Below are 27990 nucleotides of genomic sequence, written 5' to 3'. Positions count from 1 at the left end.
GCTACTTCGATTAATCACAGCACACAATCACACTTTCATAAAGAAGGACGCTAAAAGATACAAATGAAAAAAAAGAAAGACTTTAAAGAATAAGACAGGCAGCTGTTCTTTTTAGTTTACTCAAGTCAGACATTTTTTTTTTATTTGAACTGTTTTCTCAGCATAAATCCTGGTGTTACCGGGACATCAATTTAGATTTGTTGGTGTAGTGGTTATAGCAAAGTGTAAAGGACAAAAATAAGGTATGGAGTCTTTATAGTTGCTAAAGAAAGTTAATGGTCTGGCGAAATGATAATTAAGATAAAGATCAGATTTATTGTCATGTTCACACTGTATGAAATACACAAAATTTCTCCTCTGCTTTTAATCCAATCAGGTTGGCACCTGTTGGATGCCATACACTGGCAGCCAATCACAGGCTGGGGAGCATGGGGGTGCAGTGCCTTGCTCAAGGGCACCTCGACCGTGGCAAGGAGGTGGATTTAGCAATCGGAAATGAGCAAGGGAAGTAGGTATGGATGGTTGTTAGGTTTGACTGTTAGGTTTGACTGCATAGATTAAATAGATAGTTGGCTTCTCACATCCCACCTCTGGACACGAAAAAATCCAAAGGGTTCCACTCCTGGTCAGAACAAGCTGTCCTGACTGGCTCCTGGAATAGGAGCTGCAAGGAATGACCACACTGTGCTGGTATTTCAGGATTCATAACTTATGAGCAAGAGTGCATTTGGGTAATGATCTAAGATTCATGGAACGCCTTGAAACGGGTTTCTAATCGGTTGTCCTATCATGTTTATGGTGATACATGTCTCAGGAGAAATTACGCTCCCATGCTTTGGTTTTATTAACCTTTTTACATTCCTACTGCCTGCTGCACGATCTGAGATCGTATCAAACACTCGCTCTGTACATACATCATGAGGGCTGGATTGTGTCCTGTGAAGGAAGACTTGAAGCATGCTTGTTGTAATATCATTAGCTAAACATTCTTCTTGTGGTTTCTTATCTTCAGCTGCCCAGTGAGTAAAGAATGGCCTCCCTCTCGCCTCCCTCTCTTTGTCAGTCTAAAAGCTTTTCTCTTTGAACCTTTTAGGATGAGGGTTCAAGTATAGGTCTGTTAACACCTGCACATTACGCTCTGTGTGAGTGAGAGAGCGCAAGGGGGAGAGGGAGAGACTCCCTCCCCTTGCTCCCAGTCCAACTCTGCTTCCAGCTGTTGCTGCATTCCTATACACGTCGCAAATGGCTGAGGCCGCCGGCTTTTTTGTTTCCTTGAAACTTCTGTGTATGTTTGGAGCGTGTGGTGTGCGCGTGAATGTGACACAGGATTAAAAGTCTTTCCTGGACAGTTGTTCTTGGGCGACCGATGTGTACGCAGGGATTGTAATCGGGGACGAGAAGGAGTCGTGGCGCAATATTTGGGGGCGACATTCTCGATCCTGGACTGATTGGGTCCTCTCTCCTGCGCGATGGCAGAAGTGGCCAGTCCCGTTTCAGTGATGGTAAGCACGTCTGTTCATGGAAAAAACAAACAAACTAAAACAATTTCATGCAAAGGTTGGATGGGAGGAAGGTTGCCCATTGCAGTTCACTGCAGTCAAACCCAAACCCACTTGTGTAGCGTGCGCTTTTTTGAGCTGTAACTTTATCCGGCTTTTGTTAAAAGATTTTCTTCTTAGCACACCAAACACAGAGAAAGTTTTGTTCGTTTTTCTGGGCTTAGGAATGAAGCTCAAAATGTAGGTCTATCGCGCGCAGATACAGCCAATAGTCAGATCAGATGATGTCCTCCAAGGTGACATTTTTCTCTTTTCTCCTGATGTATCGGCTGCTAATGCCAGCTATTACAAAACACACAGCAGTAATGCAGAGAAAAAGGGTCGAGGCAGAAAAGGAAATCAGTGGGGATTTTGACTGAAACTGAATGGTAGGACTGTGATTGAAAAATAGCATCCTCTCTGCCTGTCAGCTCACAGTACAAAAGCATGCTTACTGGACCTACTGGAAGTCTAGATATATTGAAAATATTCTAAGTCACTGATTTTTTTAAAATATATATTTTTTGTATGGACAACAGCATATTGTGTGAATGTGTACAAGCGCATCCAATAAGCCTGTGTATATCCAAACAGACCTGACACCTGATAACGTGATGGTGGTGCTGTTCTTTTATATGGAAACACGTTTGATATTCTGATTTTTATGTGATAGATTTGACACTTGGTGACACCCAAATGGATCTTTTATCTTTAGTATCATTAGATGTAGTGGCACATTTTAAGAAAAAACAAAAAGTTGCCATAGAGGAGGAATTTTATGTCAAAACTGTTTCACAGGAGCAACAAGAAGAAAGCAAGCTAAGCCAAAGCTTTCGATCAACTTGGCTCTGGCTGTAATGTGGAAACCAGGAGGATAGTGCTCTGTTGTGTTATTGGTTACTTAAACATCACTCTGAATACATCTTGTACAAGATTTACTTTCAGCTGTGCAGACTGTGTATTGTTTACTTTATGTGTTTAGAGTATACAGTCAGATAGTTTGAAGAGATAACAGGTGGGAGCTCAGTGCATAGATGTGCAGAAGTCTATGTGACCTTCAAAAGCGGCCTGCTAAAAACACATTTTTTGGGGATTGTTTTATGTCCATTTAAGATGGCAATAACTTCTTGGATTGTCATGACTGCCGTATGGACTGATGTTATGTTTAAAGGCCAGCTGTCCAACTGGAAACTACTGTAAGTCTTTTGATTCTTCACCAGGTGTTGTTGTATCTTTTTCATTTCATTTCTCTGTCTTCTGTCTGGCATAGTCATAGTACACTTCACCTCATGAGCAAATACAGTCTGTCCTTCCTCGTCTCTTGGTCATATCCGGCCCCTCGGAAACCAAACATCAGTTGATCCCATCCATATGGCAGTCGAAGTGATCTGGGCTTTTCCGGAGGCACACACACCCTTAATAGAAATTCAAGTCAGATTTCCTCCACCTTTAAGTCAGCTGCAATAACAATGGAGAATTTTTTTTTTCATTTTTTTTTTTAAAAACCCCCCCTCCCCCTTTTTTTTTTTTTTGGTTCTTGCACCTTGCTAAATTACATTAGAAAAAAAAGAGTGAGAGAATGCATGCTGTGGATTTGTTGTTTTGGGGATCAAGGTCAGGTTGCGGTAATCAGCTCTCAGAGTTTTACTAAAACAGACACACACACACACACACACACGCGTGCACAGTCAAACACATGCACGCTCTCAGTGACATTTAGGATTTTCTTCCATGGACAAATTAAAGTCACGTACCGTATTATACACATAAGAGGTTGTAATTGTATATACGTAAGGAACAGATTAATATAAATAGACAAAAATCTTCTTGAAGACATTATTGCACACAAACAGGCAATTGTGGAGAAAAGGGAAGAAGGATAACACTATTTAGCCCTAAGAGTTGCAACATATGAGGGACACTGAGAGAGGGACTCCATATTAAACAGCATCTGTGATACAATGCTGGCTTTGTCAGGTGGGAGGAGGAGAGGGTAACACTGGAATGTAAGGGGAGGGAATGTTGAGAGACAGAGCGATGGAGGAGGAGAGAGATAAGGGCAGAAAGCATTAGAGGAGGCATTTTCAATCGAATAAGATGCAACTTATATCAAATTTAAATGGACAGAGAAAGGACTGATCAACTAATCATAAGTCCCACTGGCATCTTTGCCACTTGGTCAAGTTGTAGCCCGGCCCAGTGCCCTCATCTTCCAGAGCTGCCAGATGTTAGTTACCCTAATAAAGTGTAGACACGTGCACAGGGGCTAGCATTGATGGCTAACATCAATTATCTGCATTAAAAGTAAAAAAGAAAAATAATTGTATGTTCAGCTCAAGAGCTAACCCCAGTTGATAATTTCAAGATGTTTACGCCACACACTAAAATGCAGATGGATTTGACCAAATTCAATCCTTAAAAACTGCTGTTTAAGAAAAGAACTAACCACGGAGCAAACGGGGAAGTAGAAGTGTGTCGTCTTTTTTAATAAAAGCAGACACACAAAAAAAGGAAAAGAGAAAAGGAAAGAAAAGAACAAATGAAATAACCAAACTGGGACCATTAACAACTGGATTTGTCCAAGCATGTGGTTTTGAAATACTGATGCAGATAGTAAATGAAACTGATCGAAAGACAAAACAGATGTAAAAAAAAAAGGGGACAAAATGGGAGGAACTTGACAGAGGGGTGAAAAAAGAAGAATGAGAATGCTGTCCTCCTTTAATGAGTCCTCTGTCTCTCTCTCTTTCTCTCTCTCGCTGTGTTTTCCTCTTTTTTCTTTCACTTTCTCTTTTTCCGCCCCTCTTCATTCCCTTCTTATTCTGTCTTCAATTCTGTCTGCAGATGTAGAGCAGACAAAGTATTTCAGAGAGACTCAGCTGTTCTGCAGATGACATCAAAGAGAGCTTGTGTGTGTGTGTGTAGACTTTCTTATTCTCGAATCCTCGTGATTTTACGAGTGTTGTGCATTTTTTAAGTCGTTTCAACCGGTCATAAAATATTTACAGGTCTAGTTTCTCTGTGTAGATTTGGGTCTAAAGTTTGTCTTGCAACCGCAATTTCAAAAAGGTCAAGAGGCTGTGTAAAATGTAAATAAAAACCACAAATTTTCCAAATCAACATTTAATTTACAATAGAACAAAGAAATTGTGTCAAATGTTGAAAATGAGGTATTTTACTGTTTCAGACAAGAATGAGCTCATCTTGAATGTGATGGTGGCAAAAAAAGGTCAAACAGGGGCATGTATACCACTGTGTAGCTTCTCCTCTAATGTTAACAACAGGCTGTAAACATCTGGGAACTGAGGAGACCAGTTGTTTGACCTTTGGAAGAGGAATGCTGTCCCATTCTTGTCTGATTTAAGATTCTAGCTGCTCAACGGTCCTGGATCTTCTATGTTATTTTTTGTCTCACGATCCACTAATTGTTTTCAATTGATGAAAGGTGTGGACTGCAGGCAGACCAGTCCAGCACGTGGACTCTTCTACTATGAAGCCATACGCAGACGCAGCATGCGGTTTAGCGCTGTCTCGCTGAAATATGCAAGGCCTTCCCTGAAAAAGACGTCATCTGGATGGGAGTGTATCTCTGCTTGAAAACCTGCTTCCAGCTAAACTGGAAAACTCTAAACTCTTTAGTTTAGAGGATGCAGCATCCCTGATTTCCAAATCCCAATTTTTAAATTTCCAAATCAGTGCGTTTTGTTTTTATTTACATTTTACACAGTATCACGACTTTTTTGCAAATTGGTGTTGTGAAAGTCAGTCAGAGTTCTGCATACAATTGGAATATAAATATGAAATAGTTATAGAGTCCTTTCTTTGGCTACCTGATGAATGCAGTTCTGTTTTGGTCTCCACCCACGTGTAAACGAAAAGTTTGCTTTTTTTTTAGCAACTAAATGCACGATATGGAGCCAATATTTCCTAATTGGATCTGTCGCCTCTTTTGTGCTGGGCAGGTAGCTACAGGTTGGATTACTTCTAATGCTGGATTTGAAGATTAGGTTAATCTTAGAGTGGTGAGACTGGATTTTTCCACATTCACAAGTATAGCATGATTTTTCTGTGTTTGAAAGGTTTTTTCTTTTACTTCTAGACCATCCAATCTAATACTTTAGCTTATCTTTCCAGGTCAAGTTTGTTGTTTAAATTTGAGATTGCGGAAAAACCCGCAGATGAAAAGGTTGGCATCTGGATATCTTGAGGTGGGCGTGACACAGCTCACTGCTCTGCTTTAACCAAAACAAACCAGGTCACAGACTTGTCTTGACCTGCCGAGCTCACCTGGAGAAAAGGAGGTGAAGGAACAATGGAATAAAGATTAAAGAAGCTTTTGGTTGGAGAAAGAGAGAGAGAGTGTGTGTGTGTGTGTGTGTGTGTGTGTTTTTTTTAGGGGGTGGGGCGAATAAACTTGCCATTCTGCACAAAACAGTCTTCCCTAAACTTTGAAATTTCATTGACCTTCTTTGTTTTCTTTTTCTTTTCCCTTTTTTTAGCAGGACTCTGTAACGTTTGTCCAGATGATGTCGCCATCATACACGGTGCGTTTGTTTTGTCTGCAGTGATGGAAAAAATCAGTGGAATGTGGAGCCCATATCTTCTTGTGGGAGAAGAAAGAGCTGATGTGTGACTTTATTTGTGGATGCCTGCGTATGGATACGGGTTATAAGGGTGGCTGAGTCGCAAGTATGTGTGTGCCTGTGTGTGGATTAGGGGGTGTTAAAGGCAACAAGGGTGTCAAAGCAGCAAAGGAAACCGCTGCTGAATTAGAGGAAGTGGTGCAGGGCTGAGTTTGATTTGCGTTTCCTTTTGCTCGAGATTGGAGGAAAGAAGGGAAATGACGAGAGGGCAATGAGGAGAGTGACATTAAAAAAGCAAGCGGACAGAACATTGGAAGGAGAAGTTGGGAAAAGACAAGAGGAAGAAGGCAAGGCAAGAAGGCTGTGGCATGTGGAGCTAATAAAGCAAAAGGAAGGAAAAACTTTAAAAACCTAATAGTTACTAATTGTGACAGCTGTTTGAGGTGACTTAGATGAATAAATGATTATTACAGGATGAGGACAATGGAATATTAGAGAAAAGGAAGAGAGAAAGGAAATGGCAGGAGGTGAAAAACACTATGTGGTTGTGGTGGATTCCCATATGCTGTAATCATCTCTGCTCTGGTGAGAAGCAGTACACTTACCCATCTGGATGAGTGTGCACACTGTGTTTGTGTGTGTTTGTCTTTGATTATGTGTTGCAACACAAATAGAAGCTAGCCTCATTTTTGCTTTGTTGAATTGCAGGGTTCTGCAGGGGTTGTCCCTGGCACAGGATCTGAACGCGTTTACTGAACTACACACTCGTATTTCGTCTCCTTTCATCTACTTCTGCTTTCACTCCTCTGCGTAGTTTGTCATTCTCTTCGTTTTACGTCAAACTTGTAGTTTTTTTTAAATTTCTTCCTTTATAGTTCCACCCATCATCAAACATTTTGGCTTGATTTGATCTTTATTTTGGCCTTTACTGTTATTTGAATCACAAAAACCTAGTCCAAATTAAGCAAGGCTTGTGTAGACATGCTCTGAGGTGGATTCTTGAGGAAATATACCTAAAGCCAATGTAAATCTTCCTCAGGGCAAAATGTGCTTAACATAGCCTACGAGGTCTTTTAGATCTTTTAGATAAGGACATGTCTTGATCAGGACATACCTTGAGATTTGACCTGTGGCATTAAGAAAAAGCTAAAGGGATGTAAGTATTTTTGTGTGCCTGATCATAATCACGGATGTTATATTTTCATGGAACAAATTCTGATATTTATAGATGACATTTTTGGTTGAAGGTGGCACTAAAACTCTCAGTATGAAGAGAAATATGCACAAAAACCAAAAACCTCCTCAGACTGTGAGTATATTTCTATGGTAATCTGAAGAGTCAGGATTACCGTCTATTAACCTTACTGCTTTAGATCTATTTAAAACTCCCTATGCAATGCAATCCTGTGTAAAAGCCTGATTACAAATATAACTCCTGCATGAAAAATCCTATTTGGGTGTAAGTATGCTAAAATTAGGAGCAAAATAGTTATAGATAGAGTTAATATCATGAATGTTACTTTATTAGGATTAAAGTTCTGGTTTGGTCCACCTGACATCAGAGGTTAAAAAGACAATATATATATATATATATATATATATTTTAAATTATTCAATTCAGTTGATTCATATAGCACCAAATCACAGCAAATGTCATCTCAAGGCACTTCAAATTTTAAACTTAATATTGCGTTGTATTTAAAAAGCTTTTTAAATGCTCATCTTCATCGTAACAATCGCTGTCAAATAAATGGAAATATTTGGGTGAAGCACTAGGGTGAGTCACTCGTGACCGATGCATTGAACAGCCTTGTTGTCCCTCTACCAGCAGGATAAAGAACAAAAGCAAATATCTAAAATTCATGTTACACATCAAGGACAGCAGTCATCATCTCACACTGAGAAAGTTCCATGTTTTAACCTGCAGGTCAGCTTGGGCCTCTTAGTGCAGAGGCCTCGTGTTTTCCCTGTGCCTGCGTGGAATCCATCAGTTTCCTCCCACAGTCCACAGACGAACATGTTAAATTAGCTATTTATTCTAAACTGGCCGTCGGTGTGAGTATAAGTATGCCTGTGTTTCCATGTTAGTTCTGTGATGGTCCAGGATGTAACCTTCCACTCTCCCAGCTTACGTTAGGAGAGGTTCCAGCACTCCACCACCTTCTACAGATGGATGAAGCTTGTGTACCTTGTTTTATTGTTGCACATATGCAAAAATGTGGTTTAAACAAATACACTTGCCTCATACACGTGTTGCTCTCAGTCTCCCTCTCTAACAGAGATACACATTCAATGCACCAAGCTGTAGCAACCAACAACTCATGGGAAGCCTGTTGTTATGGATCATTTCTACCAGTTCTTCCCACTGCAGTAAAGCCAGAATGCATGTATTTTTACTCTCAAGTGGTGTTTTCTACTTGGAACACTTTCAGAGGGAGAGTTGCTCTCATGTGGCAGATGCGTATGCCAAAAAAAGTTAGTCCATTTGTATCATATTTTAATTCATCTCCATGCAGTCATGCATGTAGTTTTTGCTTATTTGTGCAAGCCGACTCCTTCATGTCTGGATTGCTATTTTGGTTGCATTTTAAGATTATTTCTGTTTGCATGCAGGAATCTGAGATGATGTTTCAACCAGAGTCCGATCAGATGTCTCCAGCTGAACCTAAGGTGAAAGAGTCACACATTTTATGCAGTTTATCAACAAAATACGACACTGTATTTTCAAAAACAAAAATGAGTAATAGTATGATGTAAGTTGGCATTCTGCAGGGTACTTTTATGGATATATTACAACTCATGAAACATTCAAAATGTATGTAAAATTGACCTTTCCATCTTATATTTATGCTTGCAGTCTCCACCCTTGGACTTAATTGACACGGGGAAAGGATTGAAGGTCCAAACTGCTCAACCTCATCTGGTTAGCTTGGGCAGTGGGAGGCTGAGTGTGGCAATCACCCTGTTGCCACTTAAAGAAGGTAACACACATAGACACACACAGAGTGTAAAAACTCCAAAAGTTGCGATTACCAGGTCATGCAGTGGCTACTTTCTTCCTTGATGTACTGCACAGTATGCAGACCATTAGCTCTCGGAATGTAAGTTCTCAGAAGTCGTGCAAAGTTCTGACACAGAATCTGGAGTACAACCAGATCTTTGAAGTCCCCTCATAGTCTGTCCTTTCTTCTTTGCTTTGCTTACCTGCTGCACACCTCCCTTTTATTTTTATTTGTTTCCTTTCTTCTTATACACGAATTGTTTAATTTGTAGCTACTAGAAAAAGTAAGAAAAATGGAGCCAATACTTGTAGTTGATGATGAAAATAATCCAAATTTCTAATGCACATCTGGATGAGAATTACTTCAGGCCACAACTCAACCTGAAGGCACACACAAGTTTTATCACCATATTATATACAGTAGAATAACAAATACCTGCTTAAGTATACTTCAAAGTGTGTATGAAATGTATTATTCTTCTAAGTTTTAGCTGTTGTTTCATATATAACTGCATCCAGCTGTTATCGGCACAAATGATTTACTGTTTATATGTGGCAAGTGGAGTATTTGTAGTAATCTAAAGTTTGTCTATTGTCAGCCATCCACTGTCATCTTTTGCTCCCTTTTCCTTAGTTATATTCCTACCCAAACTCATCAGCACAGCAAGCCACAGCTGCCTCATTACTATTCTAGTTAGCTGCCAAACAAAGTCTACAACGCGATATAACAAGAGGGACGCTTGTATAGCTGATTATTACTTAGCCTGAAGATAGCACATCTAACACTAACTGAAACTGACTGACACATAGTTCAAAGTTTTCAAAGGTGGTGAAAAACTGCTATCAGACAAATAACAGTGGTTACTTTCAGCTACGATCTTCATTCATGAAAAATAGGGCTGTATCATACACAGCATGTCTTGCATGGTTCACAAAACTGTCATTGTATTGTTCTTGTAAAGAGACAGATGCTTATTATTGACATGGACGGGTTTATAGAATAATGGCTTCATACATTAACATAGTGCCATTGTACTAATAGAACATCTCAGGTCAAGATGATAATACATGAACTGTGCTGTGCGGTCACATAAAATCATGGATCACAAGTCGTCTTTATGAGACAGGCATTGGTACCAATTTCAGTTTGAAAAGACGCTGGCCAAGAGAATTCAGAAACAAAATGATTTACATCCAGACAATATAAATTGTCATCCCCTTGTAATTCTATTCCACTGATCATTAAAGCTTATCTCTCGATATTCCAGGGGTTACACGTATAGGCAGAGAAGATGCTCCAATTCCTCAAGATATCACCATCGAAGGGGCTGGCATTGAGGCAGAGCACTGTCTTATCTTTAATGAAGGTGGGTGTCAGTTCGGCTTATTTGCAATGACTTCATAATAATGACAAACTCAGGCATTAACACAGTTACCCATCTATTCTATTATTTATAATCTATTCTTCAAAACAGTATTTTATCAGACTTTTGAAGAGATAAAGAAGAACAGTGTCACAGTAGTACAATAGGAATTGTGTATACTATGGGAAGAATGAATAACCCTGACCCTTACCTCATAACCACACAAACAGGAGGAGTGGTGACCCTGGACCCCTGCGGTCACCTCTGCAGTCTGGATGGAGTCCAGGTCACCGTGCCTACACCGCTAACACAGGGTAAGTTGTACGCATAGAATATCTGCTTTCAGAAACATCCCATATTAGACATGCCACACAATAACTTTGCTTGTGCATTCTCTCACATATATACAGACACACTGAAATAGTACCACCTACTGGTTAAGCGAGAGCACAGCGTTTGAATTGATGTTGACTGTATTGCTTTTAGTATGCATACTTTTAGTATTTCATAACTTCTGTGTGTGTGAGTGTGTAAGAGAGAGACTTGGTAATTTGTGGTTTGGTTAGCTTGCATTCCTCTCTGTGTGCATGAGTCACATGGGCAAGTTAACGTTCTGCTGATGTTCAGCATGGAAACAACAGGGTGCGCAATATGTTTGTATGTGTACATGTATGTGAGTCTGCAAGCAGTTCCCTGTGGTTGTGTGTGTTTTATATGATTTGTGCTTAAAAACAAGGCTCTGTGTGTGTGTGTGTGTGTGTATACCTCTGGTTTGATTTCATTCATTGTGGTTTGGAACAGCTAGCTGCTATAATGAGTCACAGCTTCCAGCAACTTCAGAGCATACATAACCCTTTAGACTCTGTCATTACAGACTGTAGAAAATTTGTCAAAACAAACAGTTCCTTCATTTTTTATTGGGGACCAATTATCCTCAGTCTGCTTTTTTGTTTGCTTGTATCTTGATCGGTTTTCTGGTGCCCGTCTGCCTTATCACTTCCTTCCCCTTCTCCTGGTTTTCCTTGATTTTATCAACCGCAGAGCTCTCCCTGTTTCTAGGTTTTCACCTTCTGTAACATTTTCCGCTCTGTGTTCCTTCCTTTCTCCTTTTCCGCTTTCATTTCACAGAATACGCAACTCTCTGACTTGTCTGTCCTCTCAGTTTACTTTACTTACTTTGCTTTTTTTGGTGGAGGGGAGGGGGGGTCTGTATCAGCGTGTCCCGTGAGGCCCGGCCATTTTCAGTTAAATATTGACAGGCCTATTTGTCTTTGCGCTGTGCCTGGCTGATTCAAATATTGACATCATCTTGGTGTGTCCACACACACGACGACAGGGCATTGTGAAGAAGCAGGGGTGGAGAAAACAACGGAAAAAAAGAGAGAAAACGTTGGCAAAGTCAAAAGGTCATGGCCAGGAAAATTATGTAGGGAGAGCGAGAGGGAGAGCATCTTTCAGGAACAGCCACTGGCCTCACACACTCGGGGCTGAGTTCACTGTAACCACACACATAATGTAGACACAGACAAGTCACTTCTAGGGCAGTCTGGAGACGATTAACTGTGTTTAGGAAATGTTCTGTTCTGTATTTGGGAACTTGCAGTTTGACCTGGAATCACATCAGCTTCACTGGTAACTCACTGGAGCAGCTTGAAGGCACTTGTAGAACATACAATCTAAAAAATATAATGTGGGCACAAAGACATTGACAAACAAGCAAAATAACTGTTAACTTTGTTAACTGTTCTATCAAATGTACTTTACAAATCATATTAACAAGAAAATGACTATTTCTATATTTTGGATGTGCTGTATCATGTTTATTTTTATTTTATTTATTTATTTTTTTATAATTTTCCCCTTTGTTCTTAAGCTAGAATATTGGGCAACAAAACTCAGTTTCCCAGCATGCACATCAGCTTGAAGTGCATGCAAATTTGGGGTTCTTTACAAAGCACAGCTGCTCAATAACTACTCCTTCCCATTCCCTTTTTATCTCAGGTATGTACTATATAAACAAATGCATAATAAAAATGTAGCTATCTGTGAGTTAATGTTAAGTTGGGGATGGGAAGCAACTGAGCAATGCAGATGAAGAAACTAAATTTATTTATTCATTTATTTTGTGTTACCTTTATCACCTGAAACCCTATGATCATGTGTTATGTCAGCCAGCCAGTGGGGTTGCATTCTCAAATCTATTCTTTACCATGTGGACCCAAGGGGGGGAAAAAAACATTTAATTACACTGTATACTAGCATGTGGCAGTATTGACCAATAAATTCTCTTGAGTCTTGAGTGCCTTCTTTTATCTCAAAAGCCAAATGGAAATATTCCTTCAGTTTTGTTAGTTTGTCATTATAATAAAACTAAGCTCCCAGACTGTGACGCTAGTCCCTGCGAACCAGCTGGTTTAGGGTTACACTTGTCCAATGGATCGTAAAGAGACAAAAAGGGAAAAAAATAAGGAAAATAGGTAGGGAAACAAAGAAAGCTGAGGAGGCGTCCTCTGCATACCTCACTGTCTTTGAACCTACCATATATAAACACAGGGGGGTTGCGTACCAGCTCCCCTCTGTTACTTTACATATGGTTTATAATTAGTTAAAGATCAATGTTTTATCATTTCCGTGGCGTCATAAGTGTGCAAGACTTTGATTTAAGTTGCGTTCACGCCATTTTTAAAGTTAATCCTGGAGCTCAACCCCCCTTTTTCTTTACCAAAACTTGGTACGGTCCCGACTCAGACTCGCCGACGGTAAATCACTGAACTTTCTCCGACACGGATTCAAGGCGGCAGGGGAAGCGACTCGTCACTGGAGAAAGAAGGCAAACAGCAACATCGAGATTTATAAACAGTTTTTCATTTTACTTCTCCTCCTGAGTTCTTTAGATGCCCTGTCATGACAAACTGTCAGACGTCTAAAGAAAGAAAATAGATCCTTTTTTTTCGCGTTTAGTGCTCATTGAATGGGACTCATCAGGTTAGTAACGGATTAATGAGCTGTTACAAAATAACGTTGAATTCACTCTGGCGTTGTTTTAAATGCCTTCCAGTTCACAGAACTGTAACAGTTTTCGATACCGTATGGTACAACTCTAATTTCATAATGAAATGTGGTTCTTTTTTCTTCTTAAGGTGTTACTCATCATCACTGTTTGACACAGTTTCTCGTGGAAAAACAAACTGTCTTGAACGCATTCTGAACTATCTGTTTGTATTGACGAAAAACCACTTCATGTACTCCACGAGGTGTAGTTGCAGTTCTACTGTAGTATAACTATAGTAATAGTAATAGGTCATCTGCTCTTTGAGCTCAGGGTTATCTGCATGTAATGTTGGAGTTTGATTAGCTCTCTCTTTTTCTTTGATAATCTCATTAACTTTCTTTCTCTGATCCATATCAGCACACCTTTATAGCAACCTGTAGCCGTCTGGGGCCGGTGAGCAAACTGCCTTTGAAATTGGCCCAAAATTTGCTGGTCAATGTTTTAGTCTTGAATTTGCGTTTCACAGCAAAGTCAATCTGTTCACAGCATTTTATCAGCCAGGATAAAGAGCAGTTGGTCAACAGTTTTGGGATCAAAGTCAAACGCTCTTTGAAATATCAATTCTGTCCACCTGGTGCACAAGTCAGGGAAAGATTAGTGCACTAAGCCAAAGTCGCTGAACTGCTATCTCTTCTGCTTCTCTTGCCCCTTTTGTTCCAGCAGAATTGGAAGAGGGAATCACTGCTACCGCAGTGGGATCCGAACCACACAGTATTGAAAGTTACACCCATTGCTTACAGGGAGCTGGATCCTGGTGGCACTCCATCACAACATGACATCCGTGTGCATGCCTCGGGGTCTTGAATTTGCTTTCAGGTTCACAGACTGTTGCGAGCACACATAACAAAGAGAACAAGCCTATGATAATGAAGGCAGGCTCCGCAGCCAGGATACCTGACACCTGAAAACCAAACCTGCGTCATTGTCTTGGATGTTATTGTTTTAATGTCCGCCCTTAGCACATCTGGGCTATTTCTGTACCAGCCCTATGCTGTAAAATCAGTTTTTATTTCGCTCTATTTATTTCGGTTTGTTTCTCCTTGACATTTCATTTCTCATTAGAGATAGATAAGAGACTGTTGATAAGCCTGGCTTTCTTCCAGAGCTTGAGAGAAGTGATCCACATTGACGCTCTGTGCATACAGTTTGAGGTTGAGTCCAGATGTGGTTCCTGAGCTGGTGAGGAGCCTGACCGACTGAACAAGTCTTCACCGAACCGCCTGAAAAAACACCACATGTTCATGAAGTTGCTATTGGACCCTTGTGCCTCAGTGAGGGTTAATTTGTGGTTTCGAGGACAATTTGCACTCCCATTGGGCCTGTGTGTGTGTGCATCATTTCATGAATGGATAAATTCTTATTTAGCTTTAGCTTCAGTGACATGCAGGTTTTCAGGATCACAGTCACAAAGTAATTAGTTAATTTAGATATTAAAAGAACTTTTTCTGTCTTTCCACTGTTATTACTTTGCATGTGAAGCTCGACCAAGAGACGGGTCACTTTAGCCTCACTCAAGCACATGTTTCGCATGGGACCTTTGCTCTTGGTTTATTTTACATTCTAACCTAATGGTCTCAATTTGGCTATTCTTCCGCTCATGTTAACCCAATAGAGAAACAGTTTCCCCCTCCCATAACATCGTGGTGAGTTCAGACCTGCATGGGAACAGAAATCGTCTCCAGACGTGACGCAGCCCCTACATCTGTGTCCTCAATCCTCAAAGACTCTGAGGTTTGACTTTGGAGATTGCAAACTTTAAATTATCCTATAAATGCAGAGACGGACTCATTTGAAGGGTTTTTTGTTGTTGCTGCAGAGGGCGTGCGTGCATGCGTGCTCTGACATGGAAGGCAAACACTGCTGCTGGTAAACAAGTGAGCACGTGAATGAGATTAAGTGTGTTTTGTTGTGGCCGATGTGTCGTGGGTTGGCATTTTTTTGTTTATTTATTTTTAGGTTGTTTCGAGCAGCTGACCCGAGTTTAGTTTCCGTGTAAGTGGTTGAGAACTTTTTGAATGCAGGGATTGTATTTTGGTGGCATTGGGGCGGGTGTTCGTCTGTAAAACGCTGCTTCTTTATCTTTGTGTCTTTGGTCAGACACACTGTCACGAGTTTATGCAAAGGGTAGAAAGGAGGAGAGGATTAGCAACTAGGCATTTGTTAGCAAAGCGGTTCAGAGGAAATTAAAGGGGGGGGGGGGCTGTGAACAAATCAGGACATCGTATATTACTCTCCGTTTAAAAGGTGGCACATGGTGAGGTTATTGAGGGTAGGAAATTAGATTTTCACAAGAGCTGCCTGCTGGCTACGTGTGTGTTTGTGTGTGAATGCCTGTGTGCGTGATGCTAAATACTGAGACGTGCTGTGATTCATTAGGCAGACACCGTTACACGACATGCGACACAGAGCACGCGCAGCATTTGGGAGACTTTTATTGCTCGCGCCTGGCGATGAGAAACACTCATCGTCAGCTCTTACTCAGGCCAGCTGACATGAATGAGCCTGCGTGTAGTTTTCCTCAGAGGAGACGCATCCTTTGATCCGTCCTGTCGCGCTGCCACTTCCCCGCAGTTTGCGCCTCAACCTGCGAGATTCTGTTTACTTGAGTGTGGATTTGAACAGTTCACGGAGCAGCTGTGTAGACTAAACATTTTTTGCACTGTTTTCACATGTGTGGTGTTGGTTCCCACTGCAATCAGGCCTCCTCCTGAGTGGGAAATGACTGCTTCGAAGGCAAAGGAGGAAGAAACTTGCTGTTGAGGCACTCTCTAAGGCAAAGCCTGCAGAGATAACACCTCTTTGGATTAGAATGTGGGCTTAGGTTAGGCAGTTATTACAGCTTTCCATGTTGAAAATGGACATGGGTTTGTCAGAGAGAAAGAAAAGGGAAAACTATGAGGTGGAGAGGAAAAAAAACCTTTGACATTCTTCCATTGAGTCTTTTTCCATTCGCCCTCTTTGCCTCAGTGGTCGTGTCTGACTTCAGGTCCAAAGAATCTGATGGAACCGTAACAGAGCTATTAAGTAGGTGCGTTTTCAGCTCTTTACATTTACGTTCACATTGTGTGGGGTTGGTGGGGGGGATTTACAGTGAGGCTTAACCGAAACCTCCTTTCCTCAGCACAACACAGAGAAAAAATTGCTTTCACATGTGAGTAAACAGACAAATAAAAGTTTATCAGCCTGCCATGTGAGTTTCCCTCCTCGCGCATGTGAAGTTGTCATTTTCTGCTGTTTTTCAATAGTTTTCCTGGACAGGACCTCCTACGTTAGCTTCAGCACTGCTGTTTTTTTTCCCCTCGGAGGTATTTGGACAGCTGTGGATGCCTGTGTGTATTACAGAGGTTGTGACCCCGACATCTTGTTTAATACCTGGCCCTTTCAGCTTAATTGATGGCCAGAGCAAACACTGTGGTCGGAGGATGGCCAGCTGTGCACGGGCATGCCTGAGAGCGTGTCTGGCTGTGAATACATTCTCCGGGCTCATACTCATTTTAGGCCTGTGCTTTCTGCCTACGTCCTCATACAGTTTTATGATATGTGCACTATAGGTATCACTGTGAGGTCATTTGATTTACGCTCTGTAAGATTTGGTCACTTGAATGATCAAAAATCTGCTACAGTTCTCCATCTGAATGCTCTGTCCACTCAAGTGAAGCAAAGATTCCTCTTCTTTAGGACTCATGATGATGAAATGATAGTTTGTGGTCAAACCAAAATGTCCCCACAACTGGTTGCTGGCAGTATATCAGCGCTTTAGTTCATTCTGATGTGTTTTTTTGTTTTTTAATCATCAGTATGAGCTGGTGCTGGATTAGCTCATCTGTTTGCAATGTGAAGCTGTGCCACTGTTTATTTCTCCTCACTCACAATGCAGCCATGCCCCAGATCCCAGATTTGCCGCTAATAAACCACATAGTTATGGAAATGTTATGGTCTGTTTTTACAGAGGTGACAAAAATGGCTCTAAGTGTAGTGCAAAATGATCAGTGTCAGCTCAAGTAGTTGGAGCCATGTAATAAACTCCACTGGCCTTTTCCCAGTAGTTTTGAGTCGTTTCTCAAATTAAACCTTGGCTTTTTCTTTTGCACTTTCATTGTAGGCTATTCCCTGTGTCTGGGTAAGTCCTATTTCTTCCGGTTCAACCATCCCGAAGAGGCCAGCAGAATGAAGAGCATGCTTCCACAGAAGAGCCCAGTGTCAGCTTTAGCCTACAACACAGGTGCGTCCACAGAACCTTTCCTGATTTCTTTTCTGCTTCTCTCTGCTCTTATATTGCAGCATCACTAGTTCCTTGACCTCCATATTTTGGGTTTGATGTGTACAATAGTTCATAGCCTCATATGCATCCGGGTTTCTCATCAAGAATGTTCAGTTGGGTCCAACATTGCACCTCTTAGACGCGATGATCTTTACCGACAGAGAAGGTTAAGGTGCAAAATGAGGTGTTTACGTTTGTTTCTATCAGACTCCTTTAGGTAGCATTTTAAGGTGTTTTTTTTTTTTTCAAAACATAGAGAAGAACTTGTCCAGCTTTCTGACAGCTGGGTAAGATTTGTAGCTCTGACACACATTAGCAGGTTCCTCCAAAAATCAAAAATCACAAGCAGGAGACGACTGTCACACGCATGCTAGAACTGCAAATTGAACACATGTTGGAGTGTTTTTGTCATCTGGTACCTGCTGCATCTGATACAGCTGGACTCCGGAGTCTCTCTGGTGATCGATCGATGTGTGTGTGTGTGTGTGTGTGTGAGCTATATTCAGAGGAATTCTTGCTCTTTAATCCCTAGAGACGCGAGGAATGTGCTTCACTCTCCCACTGTTTCACACTCCCATCAGCCAAACTGCTAGTGCAGACGGCTATTATCTTCACCTCCATCCTTCGGCTTTTTTCCGCAGGGCTCGCTCTCAGACATGTCCATCTAAAGGGAGGACTCAAAGCACACAAAGCAAGGACAGCTGAGCAGAGTAGAGAGCGATCACAATAGAAGAGGGTTGATGCACACCAGGCCTACAGTATGATTCTGCCCATGTATGGACACAAACGCTCCGTGTGTGTGTGTGCGTGTGTGTGTCTCTAGATCTTATGACGTCTCTCATTTTCTGCCCCATTTCTCTCCATCGTGTAAGGTTTGACATTTTTCTCACACAGGCACATGTTTAGCTGTGTCTGGCGCTTTTCGGTGGGCTGAAACGCGCTCATAAAATGGGAACACGTTTGTATTTCTCAAATCTACAGTTCTCTGTTGCAAAGTCTTTCTGTGTGTGTGTGTGTGTGTGTGTGCACTTGTGTCTGGTTGGGTGTGTAGCAGTTGAACGCTGGGTGGTCTAAGCTTGAATGTCGTAACAGCCTCTTTTCCACATAAAAACCTCAGATGACGTTGAGAAATGGGCAGATATTCTTTTTACCGAGCGTATTTTTTCACCTGGTGACAGGATGTATTCAGACACACTTTGGGATTATCTTTTGACGTAAACGATCATTTTTGCGCTGATGGTTACAGCAGTGAGGAAGTAAAAGTGGATGCAGCTGAGGTCTGGTTAAAAAAGACCCCCTAACTGCTGAGACTCCTCTAAATAAAAGCCTCCCTGAAGGGCGGGGGTCCCCTTAAGGGTTCTCCAGAGTATTCTGTGGTCTTTTTCATTGACCAAAATCCTATTCTAAGGACCTGAGCTTAAGTTAAACTGTTTGTTTTGGATCTAATGGATGGTTTTGTGTGAGCGTGCAGGACGTCTCTTTGTGTGTGTGTTTGACTCCTTTTCGTGGGGGATTCACTGCCGGTTGTGGATTATTTTGGCAGAGTGTGTTCCCGCCAAGTGTCTCATTTGCAAATAGCTGCAATTTCAGGTGCAGGTACAGGCTTAACCTCCCTCTAATGACTCATTTCTCTTATAATGATCATTGTGCCTCCATATTTTCCTTTTCATCTCTTTTCCAGCTCTCCTTTTGCTGGCTTAGATCTTTTTTCTCAGTTCCCCTCAGACAAAAGAAAAATGTTCATTTCTGTGAATATCTTTCCACGTCCTTATTGTTTAACCCAGTCCTTCAGCATTTTTTATTTTTGCTTAAGCCCGATTCTTTCTCTCCCCTACATATTGCATCTCTTTGTGTACATGTTGCATTTCATCTGTGTCCCTTTCCAGACTATCTGAAGTTCAGCAGCGACTACAGTAATGCAGTGGTGGGTGGCACCAGTAGTGCGAGGGGCATGCGGTCAGCCTCTGAGCTTCGGGACCTGATGGACACCCTGCAGCGCAAAAAAATTGCCCTGGAAAACAGCCTGAGAGCTAATGGGAACGCTCACCCATCCTACTTCAGTGTGACGCAGGTCAGCCATCATTTTGTTCCACTACAGGGTTTATTCTACACCAACACATGGTTAATTGTATATTTAAGTCTCTTTCTCTCTCTCTCAGTCTCCCCCAATCACACCCGTCTCAAGTCCTGCCGCATCTTCATCGGCCTATCAGGAACAGGCAAGGCGTTTCTATGGCTTTGATCGTCCATTTACGTCTTTGAAATCCCCGCCCCCCCTCTCCCCTGGACGTCGATCTGATCCTTCTTCTTCTCTGGCATCACGCACCTCCGCCGGCCGCAGCCAGGACAGCTTCAGCGATAGCCGGCGACTGCACAACCCAGGTTCCTCTCCTTTACTGTCTGCGTGGAATGGTGGAGGTTCTTCCAATTCTGTTGCCGGAAGCGATAGCTTCATCCTCTCTCTGCCTCCCTCCTCCTCCTCATCCCGCGCTCCATCAACAGGGGGCGCCGTCAGCATGCCATCGAGCCCTCGTCTTGGCCGCCGCACCTACGGGAACCAAGACCCATCACCCAGCAGTCGAACCAGGAAGTACTCAGCAGGCTCACTCAACAGTATGATAACAGGGGGGCATAGCCGTTCGCTGCCCCGCCTTTGCCCCTCCCCCTCGCCCCGTAATGACAACAATGGAGCTCTGACCTTGTCAATGCTTCCTCCACGGCGTTCCGATGTTGCTGGGGGTTTCAAATTTAGCAAAGACGCTTACAGCAACAGTCAGAATGCAAGCCCTGAACTCAACCACAACTCCAGCAACTCCTGCCAGCAAGGCTCCAACAAGAATCCAATCCAGGCCATGTCTCAAAGGGAAGGTGTTGTGTCTATCTCTCTTTCCTCCCCGAAGAACTCTTGCTCCAGCACTCACTCCATCGATACCCCAACTGCCCCGCCAGATGTGACAATCCCATCCAAAGCGGGAGGCTCCTCTTCTCCTCGCGTTGCCAAGAAACTCAGCCTCACCTCGACCAGTTCGGTGGGCTCTGTCAGCTCCACGAGCTCCAGCCCTCCAGAGGCAGAGCGTCTGGCCAGCCAAGGAGCCTCTCCAGGACTAGATCATTCTTTGGGGGAAAGAGAAAGACGAGGTGGGGGGCTCGAACTCACCTGTAGTCTGGGGCTGGGAATTGGCGAGAGGAGAGCTTCTTTCGGGAAGGCGGGACTGGAACCTGGGCTCGGTCTGGGGGAGAGGAAGCAGTCATTCGGAAAAGCCGGTGTGGCTCCACCGGGGGGATTCAGGGAAAGAAGGGGGAGTATCAGCTCACTGAGTGGGAAGGAAGAATTGACGGATTACCACCAACGCCAAAAAGAGGAGAGACTTCGTGAGCAGGAGGTTGAGAGACTGGTGAGTTCTATCTTGTTGGGTCACAAAGGGAACATTTTTCACTGTGTTATATAGTAATTGTGACATGATTGTGGGCGAATTATTTGTGTAAATCAGCTAAGCTTACAGATGGCCACAGGACTCTTGACAGGTGAGCATGTGGTTGAGAATGAAAAACCGGAAAGCACTGTTGCGTCTTATTATTTGAAGTGGAAGATGGTGATACAGAAAGAAATGGAGCGAGCGTAGGAATGCCTCTCTTCAGAATAACATTCTCTTTGGCCTCTCAAACACACTCTCCCAGGGATCTTAACACACACGCACACACAAAGTGAGGTTTACCACTCAACAGATGCTTATGGCACTTAGCCCATACTAACAGGACTATTCTTAACCGTGTGCTTGGATCGTGTGTGTGTGGGTGTGTGTGTCTGTGCTTTTCTGGGGTGAATGTTTATGTCAGTCATCTGGAGGTCCGCCCGGTGTGGTTTGTACCACCGAGGAGCCACAGGACACATCAGTCAGCTGCGGGTCAGAGAAACCAAGATTACAGAGTTACAGCGCAGCAGGTGGATAATCACACAAATACGCTAAATGTATGAACAAGTGGGATCAGGATCCAGCTGTCGCTCTGTCTCTGTAGTTGTCTTGTTTTGCACTAATTCGCTTCGTTTTGTCTGAGTTCCAAATCCCGTTCAAACAAAACTGCATTTCACAGGTTTTGTAAGCCTCAAGGTTTCTTTTTAGATAAAGTTATGAGCGAAAAAGGCTCAGAGTTGCAGGTACTGAAATGACGATCTGCTTGAACAGCTCTGAACAGATTTGGGCCGCTGGCAGCATTGGGTGAAGGACCATTGCAGGAAACCTCCTCTCCCTGCCTCAACTTTGTCTGCCCTCTAGTGGTATTTTTTCGCTTACCAGAAAATATTTCCATCATTCCTTTTTTTTGTTTTGTTTTTGTTTGACCTTAAAACGTGACACGGCAGAAAAAGCAGAGCGCATTAATGCCAGAGCGTCGACCTTTGCCCTCATCTTTAGCTACTTCTTTCTTCATTTTCAGTGTGTTCCTCCTCTTCCAGTTTCCCTTATTCCACTTCTGCTCATATTCTTTCTTTGTGTATGTCTCTTTCCATCCCTCCTTCTTGGTTTACAGATAATCTCCCCGGAGCTCCACAGAGGCTTGTGTCTATTAAGAATAGAACAAGGTGACAAACTGACACAGGCTTGTTTTTTTTATCAGCTCCTGGTTCATGAATGAGGTGTTATTTTGTTAGCGTATCATTCATACATTTGGAAGAATATTGCCCCCTTTGCACTGCACTTGATCGGACTAAAAATATGCATCGTGCTGCTTTTCGCTATGTTGGCTGTTTCTCTTGAGGTGTTTGGAAAGCCTTAAATCTTTCAGTCCAAACTTGACTGAGTTGGGATTCCTTTGTAGAGCACAGTTCCCTGGAAAGTGTCCTGTTTCCTCAGCGGCATTACAGACAGACGTTCCTGTGTTTGGAGTCATGGCTCGTTCTCATGCACACTTCCGACTTTAGTTGACAGCTGTCCAACTTCTCATTATCTCTCGCTGTCTCTCTGTCACTCACATGCATACACCCCCCCCCCACCCCTCTGTCTGTTTCTAATATTACTGACACAGGCTTGCTGTGTGGCTCATATACTTCCTGTTCCACTAAGGGGGTCATTTTTTACTCTGCAGCTTCCGTAACTCTCCACATATAGCTGTTCTCGGGCAACCAGAGCTGTGGAAGGCAACCTTTGCTTTAGGGATTCTCAGTGAGAGGAAATATTCTTCCTGAAAGTTGGAAATTATGTGCTAAGCTGCAGCTACAGAGCAAATCCGTCTGCGTTTGGGACGAAACGGGAGATTTTAACCGGCGTTACTGACTTCTCCGATGCTTCCCCAGGTAATCTATAGTAAGCCGGTAGAGCTATTGTCAGTCTGTGGTTTGGAATTGTCTGACTCTAATAAGGAAATAACTTTCATGCAGCTATATTTGTGTTGAACCTCATTGTGCAATGTCTTAGGGGCAGTGACCGCTACTGTTTATAGTTTCACCTTTTAGATAATCTGATCTGGGGCACAACATCAGAGCATTAGGATCATGCTAGTAAAATATGGTTGAAATACGCCGTATGAGTACGAACCGTAACTCACACAAATCCACGTCTTATCTCACATCTCAGGAGAGGCAGCGGCTAGAGACCATCCTGTCTCTTTGCTCTGAGCTGGGACGGGCTGAGAGGGATGGAGGCGGAACAGCTCAGAGCTCCACTTCAGCCGTGGCAGACCTTCAGAAGATCAACCAGGAGCTTGAGAAGCTCCGAGTGAATGACGACGAAGACGACGACACGCCATCGGTGTTTTCGGACTCCTCGGCTGTCAACGGGAACGGTCACATGACCTCCCCTGGCTCAGAGAACGGTTATTATGACGATGATCTCCAGGTACGGCGGAGGCGCAGCAGCGGCCACAGAGACTACAGGGCTGAATCGCCGGCTGTCAGTCTGCGAAGCTTCGCGCCATCACCATCTCCACGTTTGCAGCGGACAAACGAGGTATATCACATAAGACGCTTATTCGCATGCTCCTTAGAGATCTCATCTCTACTTTATGCAAATATAGATTTACGCCACATGTGCACATTGAGTTTAATATTCACAAGTATCCAGATATCTGTTTGTTTCGAAGGGATGTAAATAACCCTGACTTAACCATTTTGGGCATGACTAAACCAAAAAATAACACTTTATCTGTCCCTATGTGGTAAGATTTAGTATCATGCTATGGATTCGCAGTAATTTACCTAGACCTACGGTCTGATATCTCTGTAAAGACTAACCTAAAGAGATCATCAGTCACTCGTGAGTAAATGAAATGGTCAATGTCATCTCCTTCATCAAAGAGTGGCACGAGAGCGCTAACGTAGCACCTTTGACTTTGGTCATCTTCCTAAAATATCAATCAGGATTAATTTGGGAAGTGTTTAGTCCTCCTGTTCTCCCTTAAAAACACGAGGATAACGAGGAGCGCTCATCTTAATGCTTGGAAAGTATTGATGTCCTCGCATACACAGATGGAAGATATTTACAGCTCGTTTATTAGATTAGAGCAGGCCAAGTGTTACCATTTAGAATTGACAGCTGGTGCTTGCACATCAGGCTTTATGCATGCTCCAGGTTTGTCGAACCGAAAGATTCTCAGTGAAAGATTGTAAAATGGCTTACAATTGCACAAACAAATGTTATTTAACTATTTTACAAGTTTTTTTGTAGAAATGACCAACAGCGAGTTAGTAATAAAGGCTTAGGTCTCATGAACAATAATTACATGATACAGATGCTGTCGGTACACCTATTTTATTTAATTCCATCACATAATTGAATATATAATGTAGATGATTCTGATTACAGCTAATTACCATGAATCCCTCGTGCTGCATTATGTAAAGTCGCCCCTTAACTGCGTCTTTGAAGTGATGAAATCAGTGACCATATTTGTAATGTTACTAGGCTATAGAGGATGTGGCTCACTGCAGAGGACAAAACTTGATGTCGTCCGAGGAGGAAGTGAGACGTGTCGAGGAGGAGAGGATTCAGGTGCTGAACAACATGGAGGAGCTGGAGCAAAAAATCAAAGAGCTGGACAATCAAATAGAGGAATCTGCCAGAGAGGTAAAACAAAGGGTCAGGTCCACCCCAAGAATTCATTCAGTTTAATGTCAAATGCTGGAGTCCTTCTCAATAAAGCAGAAACCTCATAGTTTAAATGTGAAAGCAAAAGAAAAGTTCTATTTGCCTGAAGGTGGAGGTGGAGCGTGCTCTGGTCGAGGCAGAGCAGGAGTCAGAAGGAGCTGCTCTCCAGCGGGAAAAAGACGCTTTGGAAGCACTTCACAACAAGATGGAAGACCTGGAGACCAGATCTCAACAGGAAAAAGAAAAGGTATTCAACAGGCTGTTTTTCATTGAATGGGATGAGACTGAAGAGATTTTTCCAAAGGGTAGCATTCATCCACAGTCTTAAGCTGCCTTATCAAGGTGCATCTTCTATGAATTTCTCTGCTGAGATGCTGGTAAGTCATATTAATGGCCATACAAATGTTAGAAACCACATATATCATGATGTTAGTGATAGAAAAACATGTTTCAAACAGATTTTTACCAGCACTGTGTGTTCCGTGGCATACGGCATTGAAAATATATAGGCAGCTCAAACACTGTCAAACATTCATGGGTCATGTGACCAACTGGTAGGTGTTAATCCTTCTCATGCTCTCTCTGGTCCAAATATATATGTGCTAATACTGCCCAGGGTGCACCAGTCACCAAACGATCCTATCTGATACAGACAGCCCACTGATGTATACAAGCAAAAGTGTGTGTCTCCTTTCCACATTGATACCGCCATATGGTAAAATTGACAGGGTGGGAAGGTGTAAGTGGATAAACAGATGGAATTTTGTTATTAGCCTGTGTGTGTGTGTGTGTGTGTGTGTGTTTGCGCATGATTCAGTTTGACACTTGGACATTCCACTTTGTTGGATTTAGTCCCAGCCCTACTCTGAAATTTCCATGCAGCCAACGGAGAGTGTAACCGCTAAAACTCCACCATGACACTGAGAAAAAGAGGGAAAGAAAGGCCAGGCAGAACGATAAGGCGGATAGGTTTTGCCTTGTTTTGAGTGCTTGCAAAGATTGCGGATGCCTGCGTATGCTGTGATGGTAGAAAGGACCATTAATGTGAGAGTTAATCCTCTGCTGAGCCAGTCCATATGTCCCCGCCTCCCTTCCCACCCATTTCTTCAATCATTCCCATTTAAACAAACTGGAAAAAAGGCAGGACACCAAACTCTCTGCAGAATTCCTCATACCACCTCCACATACTCCTTCCTTAATTCCTATAACCAGCTCTCCATTGCTCTGCCAGATTTTTGTTCTCCAGCTTACCCCTTCCTCTCCCTCTAGGCTAGCCTTACTGACCTGGTTGCTATATTAACTAACTGTGGCTCCCGCAGTCCCCACTAACTCAGCCATCCTCTCTCTGTCCTGTGTGTGTGCGTGCTTGTCTTTGTATTTCTATGTACAAATGTGTACATGGCACATATGTGGTTTTGTGGCGAATGTGCGTACATCTTTGTGTATGTACATGTGCGTGTGCCAGGCGTGTGAGTTGCTGCAGGCAGAAAGGGCCAGAGTAGAGAGGTTGGCTCAGATTGTGTGTGAGCAGCGCTCCCAGCTGGACAGCTGCCCTGAAGCCACCAAGGAGCCCCTACAGGAGCAGCTAGCCAGGGTCAGTACACACACACACACACACACACACACGTTGCACACAGAATCCCAAGGAGATATATGCTCAAGTGTGTGAGCCAATAACGTAACAAGCAGACGAGAAAATATTCAAACTGGGAAATGCGACATAAACATGTGGAAAGGTGCTCGAGAGGCGCTTTCGTCAGGAAAAAGGTACACGATGCTTGCATACCTCAACCCATTTCCTCAGCTAACATCAACCCCCACATCCGCCTTCAGTCTTGAACTAACTGCTGGTTTCTATGTGGCCTCACCTCATTCTTTCATCACCAAGCTTAGCCTGTACAGGAGTGTAAACCGTCTCATTTATTTGGGCGTGGCGTCTGCGGTTTTGATCAGAAAACTTGATGAAGAGACGTCTTCTTATGTCATCGTTGCTTTGTGGGAATGCTTCCAGTTTGTGACGAGTTGCATGTTAAATCAAACTGTTTCTGCATGAGCGTTCGTCCTCAGGTAACAACAGAGACGTCTTTTTCCCGTTTCTCTATCAGCCCGTTGTGGGATAAAAAGATTGTTTTTGACTTATGCAGCTGACACCACTACAGCGGCGTCATCCGACGGGACAAATTCTCATCACTAACACCGTAAGGTCGGACGTTTTATGTTAGATAAACGGGTGTAGAATTTGTAAGTGGTCCTGAAAAAATAAAGAAACCTTCCGAATTCTTTAAATTCCTGCATAATTGTGAACTATTACATCATATATTCACACGCATCCTAAACCTGGATCCTGTTAAATGAAAAATATTTGGTTTTTGGGGGGGGTTTTTCGAGAAAATTGTCCAGTTAAATATATTAGCAAAGAATGTGGACTTCTGGGATTAGCAGCTAATTTATAGGTGAAAGTAGCGTCACGTGGTTCCTTTCCCAACATCAAAAACCATCATTAAAGAATGAGATGCGTAAAAACCCGGGGTGTAATCAGAGGCCTCGCTCTCATTGTGCTAATGGTCATGATCAGGGCCGCATGATTCATTGGAAAGCAGTGTTTCTCAGTGTTGAAAGTTACGACGGCGATATGAGCTGCGATGTATAAACAAACACTCCGGTGTTTGGTAAAAAGCGAGGGCTGCATTCCACTTCTGCACCCGTGCATGCTGGTTGGCTGCAGAATGCTCACAAAAAGCCCAACTTCCTCTTTAAGTCAGATGCAGCCCTTATTAATGAACCTGTGCTTGCACTACTGTTTCAGTTCAAAATGTCTGACCCGAAATAGGTCCGTAGCTCACTCTTTACTGTAGTCTAAGCTGACATCGCACATGTTGATAATGCAGTGACAGTGAATGACTCAGACCACTCTGAACAACCATGGGGTAAAAGATGAATATTCCAGTAAAGGTGCCCCATATTATTTGTAAAAGGCGGCGATGGCGGTGTCACGGTTTGCTGCTGTTTTGCTGCATCTTGGCCACGGTTCGATGGAACAGTGAGTTCCAGGACATGTGTCGAAGAGATGAATCTCAAAGAGCGCATTCCAGCGAGAGGGCAGCTTTAGGTT

The 27990-nt window shown here is 42.8% G+C and overlaps 1 protein-coding gene across 4 annotated transcripts in view; it reads left to right on the top strand.

The window, feature by feature from the left end:
- The first annotated feature begins 1196 nt into the window (after window positions 1-1196).
- phldb2b (pleckstrin homology-like domain, family B, member 2b) overlaps window positions 1197-27990 on the top strand; it is a 35877-nt gene continuing 9083 nt past the window's right edge. Inside the window, exons 1-12 of one of the 4 annotated variants that reach the window (XM_072378772.1) lie at window positions 1197-1502; window positions 8735-8791; window positions 8979-9102; window positions 10391-10489; window positions 10717-10800; window positions 17641-17760; window positions 19686-19870; window positions 19959-21194; window positions 23370-23741; window positions 24696-24857; window positions 24988-25125; window positions 26344-26472. In XM_072378772.1, the coding sequence (XP_072234873.1) occupies window positions 1470-1502; window positions 8735-8791; window positions 8979-9102; window positions 10391-10489; window positions 10717-10800; window positions 17641-17760; window positions 19686-19870; window positions 19959-21194; window positions 23370-23741; window positions 24696-24857; window positions 24988-25125; window positions 26344-26472 (2739 nt within the window). In that variant the 5' untranslated portion in view covers window positions 1197-1469. Of the gene's footprint in view, window positions 1503-8734; window positions 8792-8978; window positions 9103-10390; window positions 10490-10716; window positions 10801-13201; window positions 13472-17640; window positions 17761-19685; window positions 19871-19958; window positions 21195-23369; window positions 23742-24695; window positions 24858-24987; window positions 25126-26343; window positions 26473-27990 lie in introns of those variants that run through there. The other 3 variants (XM_072378773.1, XM_072378774.1, XM_072378775.1) reach the window with 3 other exon arrangements.

Source organism: Leuresthes tenuis, unplaced genomic scaffold (genome assembly GCF_036924035.1).
Source record: "Leuresthes tenuis unplaced genomic scaffold, fLeuTen1.0.hap1 SCAF_24, whole genome shotgun sequence".
NCBI lineage: Eukaryota > Metazoa > Chordata > Actinopteri > Atheriniformes > Atherinopsidae > Leuresthes > Leuresthes tenuis.
The sequence above is the reverse complement of the archived record's forward strand: the minus strand, read 5'-3'. Positions and strand labels throughout refer to the sequence as shown.